The following is a 20,681-nucleotide window of genomic DNA, read 5'->3' as shown; positions in this document are numbered from 1 at the left end:
AAAAAAATTACAGTTTTTGTTTTTTTGTCACCAAAAGCTATTTCTGTAATGTTTTCTTTGGGCTAGGAAGGTACCATATTTTTTGGGCTTTATCTAGAACAATAGCCAATGTTTGAAACACAATTCACAGAACTGTCAGTTATTTCCTGTTTCTTCTAATATTTACACAATTTCTAACTAAATGTTGATATGTTCCAAATGAATGTCCAGTAAATTAACTAATAAATAACACTTATTTAGGTCTACAGGAAAAGTAGGCTAGTTCCAGTGCATACTATGTTCTTCACATTTTATATTTGCAAGGTTGAAAACAATAACTGTATTCCACATTACTGTGAAACTCTGGGACCTGATCAAAGACCTACACCATTAGCAAACATACGCAAAGAAAACATGAAGAAAATTAATTCATTTTTATCATAATTGTTAACACTCAGTGATATAGTAAAGACAACTGCTAATTATTAAGGATATTAAGTGAGTTGCAAATTTGAGTGAATACTAACTGTGAACAACTGTATCAGAGAAACTATCAAAAGAATCTGAAATTTGTCTTACAAATTATAGCCATGTTGTGCCGTGCTATCTGTCTACTGATGTGCTATGGTAGCTCTTGCTATGTTTAGTGTTCACTGTCTGTTACAGCTATGGGAGGAGTGTATGTTGCTCCAGCCCCTTGGTGAGCTACAAATATGGCAATTTTATAACTTTTTTTGAAAAATACTTGTGGCATGTCTTGGCAGCAAAAATTTTGACACAGTGTTACTTTCAATATATTGCTCCTGTATAAAAAATTTCAGAGCTCGTTTCAACATGTCAGACTGAACGGTTCCCTTGTAAGGTATGGTATACTATTCTTGGTATACATCACTTTTGCAAAGATGTCTTTTAAACATGTGACATAAGGGTGAACCAGGATACTTCGCAGACTGGCTAGGCAACAGACTGTCACTCTGGAAGAGCTGAGAAAAATTTAAAACAGGATGCAGGGCGCAATGAAAGGTAGTTGAAGCCTTGGTGGAGGATGTGCTTCAGTATTCACTGATGCCTGTATTTTATCAGAAGGGCTTGTTTAATGTGGAAGGAATGGTAGCTGTTAAATAGGAGGTACTGTTGATAATTGGTGCACTTTGTATTGACAGAGTCTCTCACATAGCTGTTGAAGAGATTGAGGTCAGTCTCATGCAAGAAGGTATCCTGAGCTGAAGATGGTGAAATGTTATGGATAACAGAGAAGAGATTAAGGCTGTTAAGGAATGAGGATAATATCATAGACCTGGATTCACATCATGAAGATATCATCAACAAGTTAAGATCCTAGATGACTAGAAAGGATCCCTCTAGATGACCAATAAATACGTTGAAATATGAGTGTGGCTTTGTTTATAAATTTTCCATCAAAGAAGTAGTAGTTGGGTGAAGATATAGTTGGTCACCTGACCAATTAATGGCTACCACCAAACTGGGGCCAAGAGGAAAGTTGCCTACCCTGTGGCAGAACTTTCTTCTGAGCACAACATATTCAACTGCAATGGCTCTTTCACAACTCATACCACCTGGACTCCCAACCCCAGTACCAGTGCCTGTAAATTACATGGACACGAACTGTCTCCTGGCCCGATTCTCTCCTAGCCCCTCTCTCACACCCATCTCCACCTCTCTCCTCCTGATTCTCACTTCAGTTCATCACTCTTATCCCATTCTCTTGCTGCATCTCCTTTCCCACCACCAGTCCCCTCTCCCTCCATCACTCCCTTCCCCCTTGTTCCTCTTACCCACTGCACCCAATACAACCCTGCACAATTGAGCTAAAGAAAAGGAAAAATTTAGCCAGCCAGTACAACATAACTATGTATGTGTACTTGTGTTTCTGTCAGTTGGCTTTGAAGGAGTACATATATTATTTCACTAAGATTTCCAAGGGCAGAGTGTGTGTGGTGTGTGTGTGTGTGTGTGTGTGTGTGTGTGTGTGTGTGTGTGTGTGTGTGTGTGTGTTTGTGTGTGCTGGATGCATGGCTTAATTATTATTGCCTCTGTGCAGAAGTGAGAACACACATTATTTAGCACACTATAAGTTAAACTAAACTTCATGGGATTATTATGTTACAGCACATTTGCCTGCTACGATTCAATGGAAATGCTGGAGGGCTATGTGATCAGGCAATTACTCTCCCAGCTGTTAATGTCTTATTTGAGAGTGAAAATGTTACTGTTAATTCAAGAAGTTCTTCAGTTGACCTCAGAAGGCTTAGTGTATCTCACTGCAATCAAGGAAAAATCCCTGACTGCATCATACCAAGGGCTAAATCTGGGTTCTGTGTACAGCAGTCAGACATGCTAGTAATAAACAGTTAAGAAAAAATATAGCAGTATCAGTGGTAGTTGAAGCAACATTGAAATCTTAAATTATGTTAATAATTTGTAAACTGCTTCATTCCATTTCATTACAATATACTGTTCAAGTAACCCATGGAATATGCAATTAGCTATAACAGGATAGAAAATCTGCAGGATTTGCTTTTAAATTGTGTATCTTTAGAACAATGAAAGTGCTGTTTCCAGAATGTGCCATGTGTGCACGCTCTGCTACTGAGTGATGTATTCATTCTGAAAACCATCCTCTAGTCCACAGCTAAGCCATTTCTTTGCAATACCCTTTTGAGTGCAAGTTCTGCAAGCTACAAAGGAGAACTGTGCAATTTTGCAGGTGAAAGAGAGGTACTGGGCCAAGTTTCTTGTTCCATGTCCTGATACAGGGCAGGAGGTTTCAAAATGTCTGCCCTTGGCACATACAAAAAATATTGTCAGTGAATTCATCCTGTGCCAAATATAGTAGAATGGATGATGCAGGTATACATATATGATATAGATTATACATTTAAACTAAAAAAGAGAAGTATGTGTTTCCAACCTATCATTTTCTGGCAATGACCAAGCAAAATATAACTTTTGATAGAAATCATGAAATTATCAGCTGTCTGTTTTGCATAAAAATATTACAAAACTTTGTTACCAACATAGAATATAAAATTATACTACTCAAGATAAACACAGTGTGATTTGTCACACAATGGTGCAAATATAATTAACAAATGAATGTAAGATCAATCAAAGCAATAACCTGTTTCTTTTAGTATGCAGATAGTTATCAGAATGGTGTGTAACTTTGAATGAAGATCATTGATATGCAGTGTTCATCACTAGCATATCATAAAACTGGAAATTCTGGCAAAATGAAAGTACACTTTTGTGAATTGTTCTCAAAGGAATTGTGTGCAGTGAATCATATGATGTAAGAATGAGTTCCATCAGCAACAAAAGGGAGGGAACGTGCTCTAGATTATGTGCATTAAAACTAACAGTAGATTCCAAATAATGTTCAAACCAAGGGACTGGAAAGACCAGATGTAATGTTGAAGTTTATTTGCATAGTTATTGCATCATATCTGTATAAAGTTAGCAGCCTCAAATGGGTCGTTGTTACCTTTGGGAGCTACATCTGTATCAAATGTCAAATTTGGTTATGTAAAAATTCTATGTAACAGTTCTTCATAATTTATCCTCAGATAGTGACAGAAAGGGCCAACAGGAAATCTTGGATTTTGACTCGCACCATCACATAGCCACATTCATTTAGGCTGTCCAGTTCATTAGTCTCTTAGTACATTTGCCATCTGTAAACCTGACTCATTGTTGGCAACACTGTGAAGGGTGACTCATTCTGTTATGTTACTGTTGACTGAGTTTTATCATGTGTGCCACATTAGTTCTCTAGCTCTTTGTGAGAACGTTCTTTAGTGTTTAATGTGTGTAGTCACAGGGGAATGATTGGAAACCATTGTTAACCAACACTGATTGTCTTGCCATGGGTGGTGCTGCCTTTATTATCTTGAAAGTAAACTGGCTCCATAGCTGAAGTTGCTATGTCAGAGTAGTAGAGTGATACTTGAAGGAGGAGGAGATAAATGTTTAACATTCCATCAACAGTGAGGTCATTAGAGATGGAACACAAGCTAAGATTATGGAAGGATCAGGAAGGAAATCAGCTATGTCCTTTTAAAGGAACCATCTTGATATTTGCCTCATGCAATTTAGGGAAATCATGGAAAACCTAAATCAGGATGTCCTCCCGAATATGAGTCCTTTGGTGATACTTGAACCAGATGTAGAATGATAATGGTGGTAGAAAGTTTCACCACCAATATTTGGTTGGAAAAGAGAGGGAGGGAGGGAGAGAGAGACAGAGAGAGAGAGAGAGAGAGAGAGAGAGAGAGAGAGAATAAAGTTATCATCCATGAGCCACTGTGCTAATGCCCTGGGTTAAATCTCAAAACCTTTCATCAGTGTCCCAGTGTGAAGCATCTCACACCATTAAAAACAGTCTGCTGGATTTTGAAATTAAGCTCAGTGGGTATACTTACACTATTCAATAGGAATAGGCTGTATGTTCTTACTGAGTTTCATGCTCCCTGCCCCTTTCATTATCAACAACTACACTCACTGTTGAATTTACAGTACCCTCATGAAAGCTGCTGGAATGGCCTATTGTCTAAAGGCTTGAAACATTTCACAAGCCATATAATATCATTATTAAGTTGTCTTGGGAACTGTGTCACCTCACTTACTTAACTGTCTGACTGTGTTTGATACAGATTTTTGAGCTGAGTGCTCTCCAGCATCATATTGTCATTGAAACTAAGACAGAATTTTCATTTTGCCTTACCTGTATCCAGTCAGTTGCACACATAAAAAGTTAACACACAGCCTAATGTGCCATATTCAACCTCTGTTTCCTGCTAAAACAGGACATGACTGATCAACCTTACAAATATAAAATGTGATGTTAAACTGAAATATTAAATGGCAGGGAAAGACTTTTGCAACCCCCACCCCCCTCCTCCCTACCCAAAAAAAATCTCTGATACCTGTTTGTCAGATATGTTGCAGAGTGCCTTACAGTACATTATTAGATTTTGTTCATGGAAAAAATTGCATATTTTACTTATTAGCTACAATGAAAACTGTACAGTGTGCCTTTGCACAAGAAAATTGCTACACTCTTTTTCAGTACCAGTACTCATATCTTTATCAGACTTCATACAACACTAAATCATACATAAGGCAGTAATTATTTGCTTTTAGATGTAACTAAGCAATGATTAACATTCAAAAACCAAAGTGGAATAGCATCTCATTTTGCCTAACAAAAACAATGTATTGCAACAGGTCAAATCAATGATTACTTATAGTGTCTTGAGATTCTTGTCATTATGCTTTTTGCAGTTACACACACAAATCATCTATAACTCAGAAAGGTGATTGATGATTCAGCTGAATAATGAAAGAGGGTACAACAGCGTTTAATGACCTATTGACATTAGAGATGGAGGTGAACAACAATATGGACTTCTGGAGTAAGGAATGGTATGAGCACTTACTAAGTGTTTCATCCTGACATGGGCAAACAAAATTTTGTTGTAGTTTGGTACAGGTAATTCTGACACCAAAGACAATAAAACAGAACTGCAATAATGTGAAATAATAATCAGTCTTGATTGCAGATTTTTATTAAAAATTAAAAATCGCAGGTCAATGGTAATGGGTTCTAATCATATATAGATTATCATCAGACCATTTCTCTGGAGTGCAAAAATAATTTTCCTTGGAGTGTAAAAGGTACCAAAATTACAAAATCCATCTACACAGTAAAATATGGACACACAATTATAATAAAATAAGAAGCTTCTTATATCATTATGTGGTGAACAGAGACAATGAGGAGAGCACTTACAAGTGTCATTGTTGCCAGAGGTGTCTTCTGACTCTTGGCAGTGCTCTGCTCACCATCTCTGCTCACCACCTAATGCTATAAGAACCACCTTATGTTACTATGACCATGCATCCATATTTTACTGTGTACACAGATTTTATAATTTTGGTATCTGTTACCCTGAAACAAAAATTATTTTTTGCATTCCAGAGACATGGTCTGATGATGATCTAGATGTGGTTAAAACCAACTACCACTGACATGTGATTTTCAATTTTTAATAAAAATTTGCAATCAAGACTGATTATTACTTCAAATTATTTAATCAGATCACTGCTGTTCCCAACAATGTTTTCAAAAATTAAGAGCTGATGTACCTCAGTAGCACATTGCCTAATTGTCTTTCAGCCTTCAACTCATACTGAAGGAGATGGGTAGTCATATAACTGACAGCAAATTCAAACTATAGCAGCTAACATCACTTTATGAAATGTGCTAAACTGCTATGGTCTCCTTTTGCCATAACATTCTCAAAGAAAAAAGTGTGGTATCATTCTAGTGTCCAGTTGTGAGTACCAGAACATTCAGCATTCCAACAAGCTAAAGATGCAGAGAACACTCGGGTTCTGACTCATTCAGTCAGAAAATGTGAGTCACAGATTCACATGGAATTATTACTTGCTTATGGCTCCACTTACAAGTTCATGAACTTACTAGTTCTCTTTAATATCCACCCTTGAACTAGAATCTGACAGGAAGAATCTCCCTGGACGTGGTGTCATTGAATGCTGTCACAGTGCTGTGAACATGATACTCCATTCCTCTTCAACAAGCTTGGAAATAACAGGATCTGGTTAATGAGATATATATTGTAAATGTCTTATCACACTAGTGACTGCAAAACCAAGATGACTGCTGACAGTATAATAAAATCCACAAGTTTGTAAGTAATTATAGACTGCTGTTATGCAATATCATGGCACAAATATCATCTTAATATGATAGTTCTGCCTATCTAGAGAGCTACACAGTGTGGTGATTCACTGGCTACCGACAACTAACATCACACCTAATATGCTATAATAATTTATTTTTTATGTCACTGTGTTTCAGGTTCACCATATGTAATTTGTATCACTGATATTATTGCATTTTAGTTACTCAGTATGAATGCACCAATTGCATGTCCAAAAATATAGTTTTGTTGGCATGAAAGTAACAAGAGAGATAAGTTTAAACTGAAGGAGCACACTGCAACAACCACATCCATGAAACATCAAGAAGAAAACACGGTTATAGAGGGTAATGAAGGAAAACAGTCACATCTCCACAAATTGGATGTGAGATGATTGAAATTACAGAAAAAAATAAATGTTAAATCACTTAATTTAAACATAGTTTTTTATGTCACCTGTGAAACTGTTATCATACCATCAAATATAAACATGGCAATGCCCCCTGGTATTACTGTGGAGAAGCAGCAGCAACAGCATATTAATGACAATAAAAGACGCACATAAAATAGTTTCTGTTGTTTCATGCGTCGTGTTATTATTGTCTGAAATCATTCATAAAAGTTTAATATTAAAAACACCACTATATTGCAAACTGCACAAGAAAAGTACAGAATGAAGAAATATTTTAAAATTTAATTTCTAATATTAGTGTCTGATACTTTAATAGAGTGATAAACTACCTACAAGCAGTAAAGACATGTATATCAGTAGTAATTTGAAGTGAGCATTGTATCAAAAATAATATTAAAAAACTGAGTAACTGAGTCTACCTTGAGAGACAAAGGAAATGAGGAGAAAGATCATAACTCTCTGACTCAATATTAAATCATATTAGGAATAGTGCAGCCAAGACAATTTTATCTAATGGCAATGCAGAGGATCATGTTAGAGGAGGATAACAAGAAAACAAAAACTAGTGCACTATCCTGTATTAGCTGAATCATCAAAACTGAAGTCAAATTAAAATATCAAAATTACAGGAAAGGTCCCCCAATAGAAACATAAATTGTGAATGAAAATATGAATAGCATAAATCATGAACTGGCCTAGTTGCCATACAAGTGATTATATCTCTTCATGATATAAAGAAATCAAGAGCAAATTGTAACCTCAGTTGTCATCAAACTGAATAATCACTTGGAAAAGTCTTCTGTTTACAATAAAGCACACGTTCCCAACAGATATTTTAAAAGTACTTTTAGTGAAAGTATTGAAAAATGAATAAACTTACCTCAGCTTGATTTAAGAAGACAAAATGGAATATTTCATTATTTATGAGGACATTTTGTTCAACTGTAATACACAGCAAAGGAAACTTTTGAAAACCCATCAAAGTCAGAATAATTCTAATGAAAGTGTTTTATTGATTGAAAATGGACTATTACAACTAAACTAGCCTTTCAAATGATAGTAATTCAAATTATTAATTACTGAAAATTCCATAGTGTACATAGCTTTCTCCTTTACATGTATTAATGTGCCCATTGGCTCACTCCAACACATCACCTGGTATGCCATGAATGTTCTCGTAAGTTCATTGTTTTAATTCACTCAGAGTCATTCACCAAATCATGACCACAATTTTTAGATAGCTTTATAAGGGAACAATTTCACACAGTAATCAACTGAGTGATCTCAGATATGAGGGAATCAACACTGAATTTTGACTTGACATTCTTAAGCAAAAAGTTTTTCACAACTGTAATTGACTTCCTTGTGTTTCTGGATTTGATGTTACATAATCCTGTTGATATCAGGCACTTTGAAGTTGCAGAAAATTGCCCAATGTAAGGGTAACAAAAAATTACAGCTTTCCAGCATACTGATCCAAACTGAGCGTCATTATTACCTGATCATTTTCAGACAAGGAAGGTATAATATTACCTGAGAGGAAACTATGCACCATATTGTCATATGTCATCTGTGTAAAGTGGGTTCCTAAAATGAACTAGCATTAAAATCTACCCAGTGACGACAGTCACCTATTCTATATAACTTGCAGGAGGAAACGGTTTATCCTGATATCTACAGGTGACCACACAATCACTGTATTTGTTTATGTTTGTATTCATTCCCCAATAGAATCACAACTGATGATTATTTTTCCCAGTACTTGTATGATCTGCAGCTTGTATGAATGAGAGCATAGGGAGCACACTAAATGGTAAGGTATTCTTTAGCTGATGGTGTATTTTCTGCACTTGATTTCAAAAGTTCCTCTTTTTGTGTTATCTTGTACCAGTTACACAGCTAATATTTTACAGTACAATATTCATGAAAACTACTGTATTCCTGTTCAGAGAACCACATCACTCTCTTGTGTTTCTGAACGTATGGAGTGGAACTTTCTCATTCAAACAAAACTGAGTGCCAAAATGCTTAGAAAACATTTGTTCTACATGTATTACTAAATTTGAATCTTCCCGCCCAATTTTTTTGTTTGTATGTAAAGGCTAATCTCAGGAACTGCTGTAGGGATTTTGATATGGTTTTGATCAACAGAAGACTGATACACAAGAAAGATTTATATATGCAATTTATTATTGCTCTGTAAACAGGTCATGTGGCCATAGATACTTAGTGCTACCACAGGAAAGCAGGGGTGAGTTGCTAGATTCAATGCAAACAATAGCCTTTTAATGTAAAGACTTATTACTTACAACCCCAGAAACAACAACTATGTGTGAATATGTGAATTGCAGAAACATATACCTAAATTTGATGCTATATTTTCATATATACACTGATGGAAAAAAATCGCATCAATAAATAATTAATGTAGAGTAATGAAATTTCAGGAATATATCTGACAGAGTAACATATTTAACAAATTGATATTGTGAGATCACAGGTTAATGTGAACATGAGACATTGCAAATGTGAAATGTTGATACATTAATAACCTGTGTAACCACCAGAGTGTTGAATGCAAGCATGCAAACATGCATGCATTGTGTTATACAGCTGCCATATGTTAGTTTGTGGGAGGGAATTCCATGCCTGTTGCACTAGGTTGGGCAATACAAGAATGGTTAATGTTTTTTGTGGATGATGCTGGAGTTGTCATCCAATGATATCCCATATGCTCTTGATTGGAGACAAATCTAGTGAACGAGTGGGCCAAGGCAACATGTCAACACTCCGTAGAACATGTTGGGCCACAACAGCAGTGTGTGGGTGAGCATTATCTTGTTGGAAAACGCCCCTTGGAATGCTGTTCATGAATGCCAGCACAACAGGTCAAATCACCAGACTGACATACTATTTTGCAGTCAGAGTCCATGGGATAAGCACAAGAATGCTCCTGTTATCAATCAAAATTGCACTCCAGAGCATAAGTCCAGGTGCAGGTCCAGTGTGTTTAGCACACAAACAGGTTGGGTGAAGGCCCTCAACCGGCCTCCTTCTAACCAGCACACAGCCATCACTGGCATTGAGGCAGAAACAGCTTTCATCAGAAAACACAACAGACCTTCAACCTGTCCTCCAATGAGCTGTCAGTTGACGCCACTGAAGTCGCAAATGGTGTTAGTTTGGAGTCAGTGGAATGCATGCTGTAGGGCATCTGGATTGGAGCTGTCCTTGAAGCAACCAATTTGTAGTAGTTCATTGCATTGAGGTGTCAACTGCTGCTCACATTGCTGCTGTAGATGCAGTACGAGGTGCCAGAGCCATACATCAGACATGATGCTCTTCCCTCTACATAGTGCCACATGGCCATCTAGAGCCAGCCTTCTTGTGGTCATATATTCTCGTGACCACCACTACTATCAATCATATACAGTGGCTACATTCTGCCAAGTCCTTCTGCAAAATTGCAGAAGGAACATTCAGCTTCTCGTAGGCCTATTATGCAACCTTGATTAAACACAGTGAGGTGTTGACAATGGCATCTCTGGGGTCTTAAAGGCATTTTTGACTAACATCAATTCGCCACATCCAATCTCATAGATAACTAACTCTCATAACTGTTACAGCATGTATTTAAAGCACATGTGATTTGCATCCTCACAGAGGTGCTACTAGCATCATTCTTACGCAACTGGCATGAAATTTCAATAGATATCATCTTTCAGGTGTAGAAATGCACCTACCAACTTTCATTTATATCTCACAACTCCTTCTTGGTGTTGTGATTTTTTTTTTTTCCTCAGTGTATATTTGTTCTGCGGAGAGTCATAAAGGCTGAAAATTCTTGAAGAAAATTTGTCTAAATAATTTTGACATTCTGAGTGGTTGTTAAAGGTCTTACCTGCATCACAAAGTAAACTGTTCCACCAAAAAAACAAACACCAGCACCAACCAAGTGCACAACAAATACACTTCTTTCCTGGAAATTGGCCACTAAGTCTAGTCCCAGACATGCAAGACTACCAATTATTGCTGAAACAAAGTTCAGCTCATCTTTATCTGCCTCAGTCTCTGTCACCTGTCTATATCTAATATAGACACATAGAAGTTCTGTAACAGAATGGAATCCTTTTTCAGCACATTGTTCTTGATTTGCATCATATTCATTGTGACATAGGGCTTTTTACTTTAAACAAATGTATAAACCAGAACTACTACTACAATCTTAAAAATAAGATGTTTGATGATTACTAATAATGTATGGACAAAAATGTGAAGTTACATACATTTATATATAAATTTTCAGTTCCTCTTAATACAAACAGAAATGATAAATTAACACACACTTTCATTATAGGATCATGTATTTATGTTAAGAACGGTATTTAATTTAAAGTCAGAAATGATATTATTGTGCTAAGTGTAGACAAAGACTTTGAAGTGTCAGCAACAGAGATAGTTGCTGTAACTATGTCCAAGAAACTAACTATATTATGTGTGTACCGTTCTCCCAGTGGTAATTTAGAGATATTCTTTTCAAAATTTATACACTACTGGCCATTAAAATTGCTAGGCTAAGATGAAATGCAGATGCTAAATGGGTATTCATTGGACAAATCCTGAGAAATCAGTACCCAGAACAACCACGTCTGGCCGTAATAATGGCCTTGATACGCCTGGGCATTAGCTGCCCATGCAGCTTCAACACGATACCACAGTTCATCAAGGGTAGTGAATGGCATATTGTGACTAGCCAGTTGCTCGGCCACCATTGACCAGACATTTTCAATTGGTGAGAGATCTGGAGAATGTGCTGGCCAGGGCAGCAGTTGAACATTTTCTGTATCCAGAAAGGCCCGTACATGACCTGCAACATGCGGTTGTGCATTATCCTGCTGAAATGTAGGGTTTTGCAGAGATCGAATGAAGGGTAGAGCCACAGGTTGTAACACATCTGAAATGTAATGTCCACTGTTCAAAGTGCCATCAGTGCGAACAAGAGGTGACCGAGACGTGTAACCAATGGCACCCCATACCATCACACCAGGTGATACGTTAGTATGGCGATGACGAATACATGCTTCCAATGTGCATTCACCACAATGTCGCCAAACACAGATGCGACCATCATCATGCAGTAAACAGAACCTGGATTCATCCGAAAAAATGACGTTTTGCCATTCGTGCACCCAGGTTTGTCATTGAGTACACCATCGCAGGCGCTCTTGTATGTGATGCAGCATCAAGGGTAACCACAGCTGTGGTCTCCGAGCTGATAGTCCATGCTGCTGCATACGTTGTCGAACTGTTCGTGCAAATGGTTGTTGTCTTGCAAACGTCCCCATCTGTTGACTCAGGGATCGAGACGTGGCTGCACGATCTGTTATAGATATGCGGATAAGATGCCTGTCATTTAGACTGCTAGTGATACGAGGCCGTTGGGCTCCAGCACGGCATTCCATATTACCGTTCTGAACCCACCGATTCCATATTCTGCTAACAGTCATTGGATCTCGACCAACGCGAGCAGCAATGTCGCAATACGATACACCGCAATCATGATAGGCTACAATCCGACCTTTATCAAAGTCAGAAACGTGATTTTACGGATTTCTCCTCATTACACGAGGCATCACAACAATGTTTCACCAGGCAACACTGGTCAACTGCTGTCTGTGTATGAGAAATCGGTTGGAAACTTTCCTCATGTCAGCACGATGTAGGTGTCGCCACTGGTGCCAACCTTGTGTGAATGCACTGTAAAGCTAATCATTTGCATATCACAGCATCTTCTTCCTGTCAGTTAAATTTCACGTCTGTAGCACATCATCTTTGTGGTGTAGCAATTTTAATGGCCAGTAGTGTACAAAGCCTAGAACTAGCGTTGATGCTGTAACATAATATCCTTTTGTGTGGGGACTTTAACATAAATACAGCTAAAACAGATGACACCAGTAAAACATTTATGAATATGCTACATAGTTTTGGCATGTCATCACTAGTCAACTGTCCAACAAGAATAACCACACATTCATCATCTACCACTGACCATGTAGCTACAGATGTAGGCAGAGAAAACTGTGATGTACTTGTTAAATATCTGGGACTGTCTGACCATCTATGTCAGATTATAAAAGTAAAAGCTTCTGTAAAAAAAAAGAATCAAAACTGCATGTATATAAAAGAGTCTACTCTCCATCAGCTTTGCAGGAGTTTTCCTTAAAGTTAACACATGAAAGTTGGGAAGGAGTATATACAGAAATTAAGTGAATAGAAAATTCTCCAATTTTATGTATGAGTTTAAATTAAAGTTTGAAGAAACATTTCCCAAAGCATTAATTCCTATTGGAACACCCACCAATTAAAAGGATTACTAAAGAAATTAGAAAATGTGCTCAAACTTGTAAATACCTAAACTCCATTAAAAAGGACAATATTGATCCAGTTTTTTTGCACTACTACAAAAACTACAAAATAACTTTTGTTTCCCAACATTTAACTATATGTAACGTTTTGATAAGGAGCAAAAATGATTGTAAATAACTTAGAGGTCACAATGTTTAACTACAGGTAACAACAAACTGTATAAATATAAATATATGAATGTACACAAACTGACAACATCCATACATTTTAAAATGTCCACAGATGGCTAAATAAATAAATAAATTATGCCATATTTCTTACACTAGCTGCTTTTATACTTGCTTGCATTAGCTAGAGCATTGACAAACAGTCATTACCTTGATCATCAATTCCCTATTGTCCTATCATCATTGCTGTATCACAACAAATGTGCAGCCCATTTTCCTATAAGACCTTGATTTTTTAACCACTTGTTTGATAATACATTTTTCTCTCAACCCCTCATATTTTGGGCCTGTTCTTCAGAAAAACATTACTTTTGTCCATTGAAATTGCTATAATACAGAGTGTTTCAAAAAGATTCATCCATTTCACCAGAATGAATGAAGATGGAAACTTGAGATGAATTTTAACTTATGCATTGAAATTAAAAATTTATCTTGGCATCATTTGCTGGTTCATGTGGTTGTTGGTAGGGGCCTGCCATGTGCAGCTGGTTTGGTTGCTCATTCATTGCTCAGTGTGTGAAATGGCAATAACATAGCAAGAAAATTCATCTTGTGATCTCTGTTTCAACAGGTGTAATTAAATTACAACTGTGCATCATGATTTTCATTGAGTACAACACTGCATCTCCTACAGCTTATAGCATTTGATGGTAGCACCAATAGTTTCAGTACTCTGACTTTTATGTAATGGGAAATCCACAAGTTTTCCCTTGAGCTCATGCATGGAGTAGATGCATTTAACAGATTTTTGGAAACCATCCACAAAAGCCTATTTGTCACACCAGTCAAGAGTTAGATGTTTCTCATGTGTCTGTCTGGCATGTTTTGCAGTGATGTTTGTGTTTCAAACATTCTGGATTCATTTGTTATGAGTCCTTACATTGTCACAGCAACAGAAGTTTAACAGTTTAACTGACATAAAAGGAACATATCCTAAGTAAGAATTTAATTTACATGTTTGATAGGGAATTTAAAGGAACCTGAAGGTATGAAAGATCACCCAAAGGAAAAGAATGTTTATTTATACCTATAAAAATGAAAATAATGACAAATTGAATCCTTCAATATCATGATTTCACCATACCAGATAATATGTGTATTTTAGTAAATAATATCTTTAGCCAACACTTCGAAATAAAGATAATGATTAAAAAAGCATTAAAATATTGATGGGGTTTTTGAACAATGCCTGAAAAATAAATTGATTCTCTGTTTCAAATGCAAATGCATTATTATGGTGTATCTTATTTATTTATTTAACAAAGAAATTCGCCAAACAACCATGAAAACTGAGAAGTTATTTTATTTTGTACTGGCTTCCAGTTTCAGCAATTCAATATACCATCTTGTTATTGGTCCATTACAAAGAAACAAAACAGTAAATTTGCATAAGGTGTTTCAAAAGATTCATCTGATTTCACAAGACTATATCATCTACATAAATGAAGATAGAATCTTGGGTTGAATTTTAACTTATGCATTGGAGGACGAAGTTTTTATTTTCATAAGAACCATCTGTTTTTTCAAGTGAATATTGTTTACACTATGCAAACATAACCCTGGATTACTTTTCGCAATTACATTTAGGTTTCATTTATCTCTTACAAATGTTCTGTGTTCCCTCCACCAGACCCATGAGAGTCATACAATAATCAAATTCATCTCATACTTTTATGAGCATGCCTAGGGTTACTGCATTCACTGGTGTTGCTGTGTATATAGCAAAACACTCAATACTGTTAAAAGCAGCGGCATATTTCAGAAACCCTCACAACAATAAAATATCACATATCATGGAATCTGGCATCCTTGGAGGACAACGGTACATTCGAGATTGATATTACCCTTATGGCCAAACCACTGTTGAGACAGTTTATTGTTGTGACATGCTTTTAAGTATTGCCAGTGTGGTAGCGCCCCATCCTATTGAAACATGAACATTTTGGTATGTTCTCACAATTGTGGAAAAATCCAGATCTTCAAAATATTAAGATATTTGATTTCTTTTTGGCAAAAAAGAATGGGCGGTAACTGTTGCCTTAGCAAATGTCACAAACACTTGAAGCCTAAAGTGTCTCTCCCATACTTGACTATAGTATATCTGGTATCATGGTATCGAGCTCCGCGAAAATTGAGTACCTGTCAGGGGAAATGGACCTACATGGTCATTAGAGGGCATAGTTTTACTGCAGTGCTGTGCTCTCATAGGGAGCATGTTACTCTTCTCACCATGTGAATATGCTGGCCAATAGTGCTCCTCATGGTCAGTATAAATGTGGCTGCCCAGTAAACAGTCAGTCAGTTCTGTACTCACATCTGATATTGTTGGTTACTATCATCACTGTACTATAGACTGTTCAATAAAAACCTTGCTTGGCACTTGTTCTTCTCTCTGGCTATGTCCTGGATTGTGTCTCTCTTTGTTCTTGGCCTGTTTACATAATTGTGGTGGAAGATTTTGCTTTGCACCTCATTGTTGCATAGGTTCCTTTGGGCTTGTCCTAGTCTGTGTCTTGTACACCATCAGTCAACCATGCTGAGCTCAACTACTGCTCAGTATCATGTTCTCTTCTGCAACTGCCCTTCCACCTTGCAGCTTCGTCCATTTCTGTCCTGGGTTATAACGATGAACTCACATCCAGTCACTCACAGATATAACAGTACTTGGTTGTTGTGTTCCCCAGATTCTTATGGTGTGGTGGTTCACTTTTCACTTAAATGGAATATAGTCTCATCACTGAACACTGAACAAGAAATGAAATTGTCATCTTCCATCTCTATGTATAAAATTAATTCATAAAACACTACAGTTAATGTCTATCACCATAATGAGCAGCTTATAACAACACCCCTAGTTTAAATATTTTTCTGATACCTTGTACTTTATTCATATAGTATGCCAAGGGAATATTTCTTGATGGGTTTGTGTAACCTTTATTAGTATGCTAGTTTTTGTACCACTTTTACATGAAAAAGTTCTGTATAACAGGCAGACATATTTGCACTGTCAGTGATAGAAATATGTAGCACTCAATTACATTTCTACTAGAATAATATGTCCACTGTGCCATTTGCACACATTAAATACATACACCTCTAGTCCATATTATGGTATTACTCTTGTTACTGGCTTATCTTGATGGATTGCTCACAGTACTAGACATTTACTGTTTGCACATATACACTTTCATATAATTTATGAACAATAACTGGGTCTGTAAAATTTACTCAAATTATGCCTTATGTCTTCATTTTGGTACTATATTTGTCATAGGCTTGTATATAATATATTTATCCATCTGTGAAATGATTGTGATTAAGGAGACGTATTTTAGGCTCATAGGAAAGTATTCTACTGGCCCACAATATTATGTATGTGCCATAATAGCATATGAAATAGTCAAGAGCTGAAACAATCTAAATGTCAACTATAGGTCACATATTTGAAGAGATTTCTGCAAAACTAACAAAGTAAAAGTTGTACATGTTTCCAGTAGTGTGGTATGATTCAGATATGGTATCATTTTGGAAATCAGATTAGTTTGACATTCATTGGATAAATGGTGAATAGACATGTTTGGTAGAGTATTATAATTATCAAGCCCTCACATATGGATGGTAACCTGAGGTAATTCTGTTATCATTTAATGTATTAAACTCTTTTGAATGTCTGGAGTAATTTTTCTCTCTTGGGCATGTGTCACAAACTGTGATATGTGGTATGAAGCAAGTATCATGTCACTACATAGCTTTACACTTCTCCTGCTGTAAACTACCTTATTTCAAGGGAGTGTGGAGTGGATTCTGCAGCCAGTTCACAGTGAAAAACTTAAAGATATGTTTTCTGGTTGTAAAGAGCTGCCCTTTTAATTTCTACATACAGTACTCACGTAACTACATGTATGTTTACATCACTAGTTGGGAACTAAAATGGTATATGGGGTGATTAGGTTAGATTAGATTAGATTTACTTTCATTCCAATTGATCCTTAGTGAGGAAGTCCTCCAGGATGTAGAACATGTCAGAAAAACAATAATACATGACAAATATTTACAACTCAAACAAATAAGCTAATGTACCATTCCACAGGTCCCAATGAACACTATATGAAAGAATCATTTTACAAACATTATGCACTGAATTTAAAATAAAAAAGTTTTTTTTCTTTATAAGATAATAAACATGTAATAGAACTACTATAGTACATGTTTACAATGAACACATTACTGTACTGATGTGGTGCAGAAGTTAGATTGTACACACACACACACACACACACACACACACACACACACACACACACTTATTTACAGTGAACACATTACTGTACTGAAATTGTGCAGAAGTTATATTGTACTTACACACACACACACACACACACACACACACACACACACACACACACACACACACACACACACACGGAGAGGAAAAAAAAAAGAAACAGTTGGTTCTACTGAGAAGTTAATCAATGGAGTAGAAGGAGTTGGCCACCAATAAATCCTTTAGGATGCTCTTAAAACTGAATTTCATTGTTTGTTAAGATTTTTATGGCTGCTGGCAAGTTATTGAAAACTTGTGTTCCTGAACAATGCACATCTTTTTGTACAAGAGTAAGTGGCTTTAAATCCTTGTGAAGGTTATTCTTATTTCTAGTATTGATTCTATGAATTGAGCTGTTGGTTTGAAAAAGTAATATATTTTTAATGACAAATTTCATTAAGGAGTAAATATATTGGGAAGCAGTTGTTAGTATCCCTAGTTCCCTATACAGGCTTCTGCAGGATGTTCCTGAGTTCACACCACATATAACTCTTACTGCACGCTTTGTGCCCAGAAAACTTTAGCTTGGCTTAATGAATTACCCCAAAAAATAATCCCATATGACATTATGGAATGAAAGTAAGCATAGTATGCCAGCCTTTTCATTTTTATATCCCCTATGTCTGACACAATCCGCATTGCAAATAGAGATTTATTAAGACGCTTCAGCAGTTCTGTGGTGTGCTCCTCCCAGTTGAATTTATTATCAAGCTGTAATTCCAAGAATTTAACACTGTCCACTTCTTCTATCTGCTTGTCATCATATGTTAGGCATATACTTGTGGGACGCCCCTTACAAGTTCTGAACTGCATGTAGTGTGTTTTTTCAAAGTTTAGTGACAAAGAATTGGCTAGGAACCAGTGATTAATGTCTACAAATATTTTATTAGCTGATCTTTCTAAGACTACACTTGATTTGCTATTTATTGCAATGTTTGTATCACTGGCAAACAAATCGAACTTGGCATCTGGTAATGTTACTGATGAAAGGTCATTGATATACACAAGAAAAAGTAAGGGCCCTAAAATGGAACCTTGTGGGACCCCACAGTTCCCAGTTGGATGATGCCTGATAGCTTAATACATGTCTCTTTCCTAATAACACCCTTTGTTTCCTGCCAGAGATATAAGATTTGAACCATTTTGCAGCATTTCCTGTTACACCATAATATTCTAATTTACTTAAAAGGATATTGTGATTTACACAGTCAAATGCCTTTGACAGATCACAAAATGTACCAGTTGCCTGCAATTTTTTGTCTAATGAATTAAGCAAATTTTCACTGTAAGTGCAGATAGCCTTCTCAATATCACAACCCTTTAGAAATCCGAACTGCAACTTTGACAGTATGTTATTTGAAATAAGATGGTTATGAAGCCAATTGTACATTACTTTTTCTAAAATTTTTGAGAATGCTGGCAAAAGTGAAATTGGGCACAAATATGATGCTATTTATTTATCTCCCTTCTTAAACAGTGGCTTAGCTTCAGCATATTTCAACCATTCAGGAAATATTCCACTGATAAATGACTGGTTACACAGATAGCTTAATATGTTACTTAACTCAGAATCACATTCTTTAATTGACTTTGTTGATATTTCATCATACCCACTAGATGTTTTTGATTTTAAAGATTTTATGATGGACACTATTTCTGCTGGGGTAGTGAGGGTCAAATTCATATTATGGAAGTTACTTGAAATGTCTGGTCTGAGGTATTCCATAGCAGCATCTACAGAACCTGACAACCTCATCTTTTCAGTAACAGTTATAAAATGTTTGTTAAAAAGTTCTGCAACACTATACACATCTGTCACCAATGTATCATTTACTCTTAATGCTATTTGTCCCTCTTCATATCTGGTTCTACCGATCTCCTCCTTCACTATATCCCATATTGTCTTTATTTTGTTATCTGATATGACTATTTTTTCTTTGTAATGTATTTGCTTTGATGTCCGTATTACAGTCTTTAATATTTTGCAGTATTTCTTTTAATGTGCTATAGCATTAACATCAGAACTGTTTTGAATTGACAGATACAGTTTTATTTTTGTTTTACAAGGTACCCATATTCCTTGAGTAGGCAAAGTGATTACATAGTTTCCATGATCACAATATGTTCATATGCCAGTCATTGAATAGTGGAAGCCACCCAAAATTTTCAATCTGGGCTCAGAAACAGCAACAGTAACACCTGCATAAAACTAGCCCATAAATACAGTATTGCAGAGCCTGTGTTTTTAAGAAGAATGATTTAATATTTCTTTGAACATGCATGCACATTCGAAAGAACATCTCATCATTCTTCTTATCCCCCAATACCAGGCACAAAGTTCAATTAAAATGTTGTATCCTGCACAGCAGAACCATAATTTGTGTATGAGTTCAGGTAGTGATGCAGAAATGATGACATATGGAAGTTTGGGTCTGGCTGCGAGTTGTGGATGGATAGCCAAAGCAGTTAGATGGAAATCTGGGTTTGAGTCCCCATCTGGCATAAATTTCCAGTGTCATCATTCCCTCATCCAGCTGACAGTTTTTTGTAATTGCAACTGAAAATACATTTCATGTAGCCCATAAAGAGTATGTAGTCAGGAAGAAAATGCTTAACATCTGTGCATG

The 20,681-nt window shown here is 36.4% G+C and overlaps 1 protein-coding gene across 1 annotated transcript in view; it reads right to left on the bottom strand.

Moving 5' to 3' along the window:
• LOC124723160 (DNA damage-regulated autophagy modulator protein 2-like) overlaps positions 1 to 20,681 on the bottom strand; it is a 219,123-nt gene that overhangs the window by 17,619 nt on the left and 180,823 nt on the right. Inside the window, exons 4-5 of the mRNA XM_047248355.1 lie at positions 11,039 to 11,247; positions 7,202 to 7,328 (exon numbers count right to left, since the gene is read on the bottom strand). Of these exons, the coding sequence (XP_047104311.1) occupies positions 7,202 to 7,328; positions 11,039 to 11,247 (336 nt within the window). The remainder of the gene's footprint in view (positions 1 to 7,201; positions 7,329 to 11,038; positions 11,248 to 20,681) is intronic.

This window comes from Schistocerca piceifrons, chromosome X, assembly GCF_021461385.2.
Source record: "Schistocerca piceifrons isolate TAMUIC-IGC-003096 chromosome X, iqSchPice1.1, whole genome shotgun sequence".
Classification (NCBI taxonomy): domain Eukaryota; kingdom Metazoa; phylum Arthropoda; class Insecta; order Orthoptera; family Acrididae; genus Schistocerca; species Schistocerca piceifrons.
Note: the sequence above shows the minus strand (reverse complement) of the source record. Positions and strands in the feature narration are given on the sequence as shown.